Raw genomic sequence first — 6,000 nt, forward strand, 5'->3', positions numbered from 1 at the left:
CAAATTACCATTTCGTAAGTAAAAGTAGGCGAGGCGACGCGAGGGGTGGGCGTGTCGAGGCGCGGGGACCAGGCACGCGAAAAAAGCGAAAGGGGAGGGGGATGCGAACCACGGTCCTTCTGCTGCGTGGAATCTAATGCAAACAGGGTGGCTTTCCTGGAAAACCTGTTGGCGTCGCAGGGTGGCTTGAGGTTAGCTAGCGCGCGGCTATCGCAGCATCTCGTCCATCGGGGTGTGGCCGCGCGAGGCAACACAACACACCCAAGGCCGCCCAGCCTGGCGTTGGGCCTTGAAGCCTGAACCCGGCAACGGGGAGGGATGCATTACCCCCGAGTTTCGGTGCAACCCCGCAGCACTTCGGCGTCGACCTGACTCGGGAATGCCAGCGAAGAAACCGATAAAAAAAATAGTCGTTGTTATCGAAAAACGGGGCACGAGAGGGGCCGAAAAAGGCTCATACATTGTATGTAAACACCCTATGGAATATTTTGAGCGCACGCGCGAAGGAAAAGGGAGGGGGGGCTATTCGCACAAACTCTGCTCTTTTTAATAGGTAATGCGTCGTTAATTCCAAAGAATATTTTTGTTACCTATAATACGCATGCTCAAAATACTTTTCTGAAACGTACAATTTCTTCGTACGGCCAGTAACAGGTATTTAAGAATATAGGAGCCCCTTGGTAAGTGCGACAGAAACGACTCGATAGGTGAAACTGACGACGTCATTGGTTGTTGCAGGGCGACACACAGGGTCCCAGTCGAGCTTCCCGTGGGACTCCAAGCAGACGGCGGGCGGCGTCGACCACGGGGTACGAGGGTTGACGCGACGCCACAGGGCCAGGGCCTCGCTAGCTCACCGCAAGGCCGACGCAATCAACGTCTGGCCGTCCTCGTCGTCGGCGTCGGAACTCACCCGTCGAATATCTTGACCTGAGTCATTCCCTGTGCGCTGGCCGGCCTCTGGCGGTGCGCCTGGCGCCCATGCTGGCGCGGCCGGGGCGTCGAGGGTGTCTTCGGGGAGGCCGGACGGACTCGACTGGACTCGAGCCGCGACGCCAGACGCCAGGCACGCCAGGCACTCGAGCCCTCGGGCCCCTCGGGGCGGCGAGCGCGCTAGGGGTGGCCAGGGGCGGCCAGGGGGAAGGGGAAGGCCGGGGAAGGCGGCGCTTGACCTTGCGAGGCCCGTCCGGGGCCGTCTTGACCACCCCCTCCAGGCGGCAGGGTCAATATGAACCGCATAATGGGGGCTCCACAGGAAGGAAAAGGGGTGGGGGGCGCAGAAGACCCGCGCGTCGGCCGGGAGAAACAGAGGGGGCAATTGAGCGAGGCAAAACAAATGCGGGATACTGTGGGTCTGCGTGTTTGTCCGTGTTGTCGGCACGGTTTGGACAGCGACTGCAATGCACTTTCGGGAATCACGACGTTCGAGTGGCAGTCACACATGCCCCAGTCTGCGGCCGGGCAGGCCGACCCGTAAGGCCGATTGTTCCTTTCGCAGTGGGCTGACTCCTTGTCAGCGAAATGTGACAGTGCGAAGGCAAAGCGAGGCCGTAATTGCGTTTCCGGTGGGACGCCCCCGGCATTCAAGTCTCCGACGGCGGCAAGTCCCACAGTGCAGGCGCGGCGCGGGGCCTTCCAGTGAGTCCACGGAACGCACTCCAGGGGCTGGCCGGCGCCCCAATCACGGACCTTGCCCTGCCCTCGGTACCAATCGCCAAGGCCATAAAGGTACACTGCAAACAAAGCGTCCTGCCGCGCCGATAACGTGCAGTGCGTGTCCGCGGTGGTGCCCGTGGCGTGGCGAGCGAGGCGAGCGAGGCGGCCGCCCAAACTATGACCCCCTCCTTATCGCGATTACGAGCCCCGCCGGCTTTCCCCGCTCGCCGTGCAAGATGGGGGTCTATTAAGACGGCCGGGTAGGGGTGGCTTGGAGTGGGGTCGGTTCAACGGGGAGGCCTGGCAGGCACACGGTAAGGTGAACGAGCCGCTTAACGCGATACCCCCACCCCTGCCGATTGCGCCGGACACGACACCTGGCGCCACCTGCCGGCCGCCGCCACCGCCCGAAAACGCGGGGTATCGCCTGGTCCTGCCCGCCCCGCCGGCACGGCGCTACCCCGCGCGGCGCACGGAGCACTAGTGCGGCGCGCTACCCCCGGCGGCGCTACCCCAGCCCAGGTGGTACTCAGTCCCAGCTGGCCGGCGGCGCTACCCCCCGCCCGAGGCTCCTGGCGGCGCGCCGCGGCGATTCCACGCCTGTTATACTGGTCAGCGTGTTTGCATGTATCGAGCCAACTACAAAGGGAGCGGGGAAAGGGGGACGGGGGAGGGGATCCAGGAGGGAAAGACGGGCTTCTTCGTGAGGTCAGGGATCGAGCAGGCCAGGGCGGCTCTGGCGGCTCGGCAGGAAGCAATCCATTTGGCGAGCCGCGCGCGGCGAGGAGCGAGGACCGCCGCCGTCGTCGCCGTCCTGGTCTGGCATGACGACGGCGACGTGCGGAGTCCTTGGGTGTTTCGAGTAAATTACTGCAGCGGTAGCAGACGTGTGCGAGCGGGCCACGACGGCCCAGTGCATACGGCTGCCTGGGACTGCCCAGGGCCTCGGCCAGGACTCCGGCGGCCAACGAGCCAACACACGAGGCAGCCGAGCCACGGACGGCGAGGGCCTCGGCACTAGGTCGTCGGGGGTTGCGGCGCGAGCGGCGCGGTGAGGCTGGTCACGGTAGCGGGGGCGGGGCGGGGCGGGGCGGGGCGCGGGCAGCACCCCAAGGACGGCTCCGCGCTCCGCCAACGGCCACGTGCGCCTCGTGGGCCGCACCGCCGCACCGCCGCACCGGCCAGCCGAATGGGGTGGACGGCGTCGCGCTGCCACGCGCTGCCACGCATTGCCTCGCGCCGCTCGGCCGAAAGTGGCCCCGTTTGAGGGGGCCAATACCGGGTGCACGCCAAAGCATACGCAACAGTGCTGCCTGCGGGGTGACCAGTCCTGTCTGTTTCGTGGGATCGGAACGCTAATGTGCATGTCTCTGTTGAGGAGGCAGGAGGCCGTACCGGAACTTAACACAGGGCAAACGTTGGTAAAATGACGTAACAAAAATCTAGTAAAAAATAAAAGTTAAAATTTTTCTTTTTTTAAAACCAGCTTTTTCGAAAAAAATTACCAAATTGGTAATTGCAATTGGCAAAAAAAATTGTAAAGAGATGGCGTTAAAGCCCACCTTTCTCTCTGGAGTCCCACCTGAGTTTGCCCCCTAATACAATGGCTGAACATGACCATTGGTCGGCCTGCGCGCCTCTGAGGCCGAAACGTAATTAAAATGGGATGGGATGATGGGATGCACCCATACCCGGCGTTCCACGCGTTCCTGGCGTTCGGCGCCACGGCCGCGAAGCACGAGGAGGAGAGGAGGCCACGCCCAAGGCAATTTCCCGTGTTTTGCATGTCCAGCGGGCAAGCAAGGCAGGCAGGGCATCGGGCGGCCGCGCGGGCGGACATGACGGGGGAGGAGGAACGAAGGACGACACTGGGAGCGGCACGTAAAAATAGCGCGCCCCGGACAGCCGTTTGAATCTTCATTGGGTTTTCCCCATCAGGGCACGCTGGCCAGCGCAGCGAGCGGGGCGCCCTGCCTTACCCCGCGCCGGGTGGGGTGGGGGTGGGTGGGGTGGGGCGGGGCGGGGTGGGGTGGGGCGCGTGGCCCTGGGCCTTGGCGGAGTACCAGGGGGAGGTCAGGGGGGTCTGGAGGGAGGCAGCCGCACCCCGCGCCCGCCGAGGTCATCACTCAACCAACAAAATAAGGGCGAATTGGTCGAGCCACTCTGAGGGTTGTTCAACCGCGACGGCTTCACTTACGCCAGATTGGCACAGGCGGCCAGGCCTTCGCGGCCTTCGTGACACGCTTGTTGCTGACCTTTCCCAAACAGCGCCAAGTTTTCACTCGACTGTCTGAAAAATCAATTCTGCCGTAAAGGCAGGTGATGAATCACGGCAAAGTAGTTGAGGGCGGGGCACAGTGCCTGGCGGCAGTGCCCGGCCGGCGGTACTCACTCTTTACTGTCTTCCTTGGACGCCGACGCCGTGGCGGCGGTCTCCTTGTTGGCACTGGAGGCCGCGGCGTCGAGGGCCTCCTTCGCGTCAGACTTGGCGGCGGTGGCCGTGGCAGTGTTGGCGGCCGCGCCGGCGGCGGCCTTGGCGGCAGTAGCGGCGGGGGCCGCGCTCATGGAAGACGACGTGCTTGGTCCGGCAGGGGCTGGGGCAGTGGTGGCGGCAGTGGCGGCGTTGGACCGGCGGACGGTGGACACGGACTCGTTCGAGCTGGTCGGAGAGTCGTTCGTGGCCCTGGCAGTGTCAGGCTTGGCGGCAGCGGAGGTGTCGCCCAGCCCCGGGGGGACCTGGATGGACTCCTGGGAGGACTTGGAGGACGAGGCGAGGTCGGCGACGACCACGTCCGGCTGCGCCATCTCGAGCGGCGCTGCCGTGGTGGACGCCACCAGCGTGCTGGAGGGCTCGGTGGCGTCGACGCCGCCCACCAGGGACGCCAGGATGCCGCCCGGTGGGCTGCCGTCCTCGGCTGGCGGCGAGGCGGCCGGCGGGGTGGCGGCGCGTGGCGGTGTGGCCGGCCTCGTGGAAGACTTGGGCGGGAGCGGCGTGTCGGGAGGGATGTCGGGGGGCGGTCCGGGGGCGTACGGCGTCGACTCGTCCGACGCCCTGGGAGTGGCAGTGGGGGTGTGTCCACTCGCCCTGGTTGTCTCGGGCAGGGTGGACATTGGCACAGTTGAGGGGCTGGGGTTGGGGTGTGGGTGAGAGGGGTCGGTCTTGCCGGAGCCCGCCGAGCGCCGCATGCCCGGCGCGGCCGTCTTGGCGGCGGCGATGCTGCGGATGGACGTGGACCTCGCCATGGTCTTCTCGGGGGGCTTGGTGCCGGCCGGCTTCTTGACGGCCGCCTTGTTGTTGGCCGGGGGGTCCTTGCGAGGGGTCTTGGGGGTGGCCTTGGTGGCGCGCGGCGACGGCGGCCCCACCCCGCGGCCGGGGGTCGTCCTCCGAGCTGCGGCCGCGGGAGCTACACTGTTACGCCGATTCCGCTCCTTGACGCTCGGCTCCGTCCAGGACGGCGACAGGTACTCCTTGGCGTCCTTCTCGGGGACCACCTCGGCGCTGAGGATGGCGGTGCGGCGCGACGCCCTGGCCGGCGTGCGCGGCGAGGTGGCGTCCTCCTTGGCGCGGCCCTTCTCGTGCGCCTTGGCCACCCTCCGCGGCGACTTGGTGGGCGTCCTGGACGGCGGCGCGCGCTTGGGCGAAGACCTAGCCATCTCGACGATCGTCTCGTCCTTGCGGACGGGGGACGAGACCCTGGAGATGGGCACGGGGATCTGCGAGGACCGCGTGGGGCTCTTGAGCACGGCGTCGGCGGGTTCGTCCGCCGGGATGGGCTGGTCCGGCGAGGGCGTCTTCGTGATCTTGGGGTCCGTCTGCACGCCGCGGGACGGCGATGGCGTCCGCGATCGGGCCGCTGGCATCTGGATGAACCTGGCCGGCTCCGGGGACGGGTCGCGTGTCCTCACTGGTATCCTGGTGGGCGACATAACGGCCCTGCGCGCGGGGGACGCGTCCCTGGCCATGGGCCTGGCCACCGGCCTCCGCGACGGCGAGTAGTACACGGGCGCCATCGGCCTCCTGGTGGGCGACGGCTCCCTGGACCGCACAGCCCGTCGCCCGGGGGACTCCATCATTCTCTTTGCTGGCGACCGTCTCCGCGGGGGCGAAGTCTCTCGTATGTCCCGGTGCGCTGGTCTCGTGTCCACGACGTCTCTCCGCGAGTAAGGGATCCTGCTGGGCGAAGCCGTCCTGGACTGCGGCGTGGAGTACACGAGCGGCCTCTGCGGCGAGACGTCGCGGGAGTACGCGGTGCGCCCTGGAGACGCCGTCCCGTAGAACGACGTCACCCTCCTGGGTGAGTAGTCTCGAGGGTCCCTCCTTCTGGGCAGTGGTCTGTCCTGCTC

General features: G+C 66.2%; 1 protein-coding gene across 1 annotated transcript; it reads right to left on the reverse strand.

Moving 5' to 3' along the window:
- Window positions 1–3,011: 3,011 nt before the first annotated feature.
- On the reverse strand, window positions 3,012–5,667 carry LOC117641205 (extensin-like). Its single transcript, XM_034378353.1, has 2 exons — window positions 5,188–5,667; window positions 3,012–3,098 (listed from the first exon to the last, which is right to left on the reverse strand). Exons 1-2 carry the CDS (start codon window positions 5,665–5,667, stop codon window positions 3,012–3,014), a joined length of 567 nt encoding a protein of 188 aa, XP_034234244.1.
- Window positions 5,668–6,000: the final 333 nt, after the last annotated feature.

This window comes from Thrips palmi, unplaced genomic scaffold (assembly GCF_012932325.1).
Source record: "Thrips palmi isolate BJ-2018 unplaced genomic scaffold, TpBJ-2018v1 HiC_scaffold_15, whole genome shotgun sequence".
Taxonomy (NCBI): Eukaryota; Metazoa; Arthropoda; class Insecta; order Thysanoptera; family Thripidae; genus Thrips; species Thrips palmi.

Coding starts and splice junctions, on each gene's coding strand:
- LOC117641205 (XM_034378353.1), bottom strand. CDS start 5,667: ATGGCGCCCGTGTACTACTCGCCGTCGCGGAGGCCGGTGGCCAGGCCC. Junction 3,099..5,187: donor CCACCTCGCCGCGCACGCCG/GCCAGGGCGTCG, acceptor ATTTTTTACTAG/ATTTTTGTTACGTCATTTTA.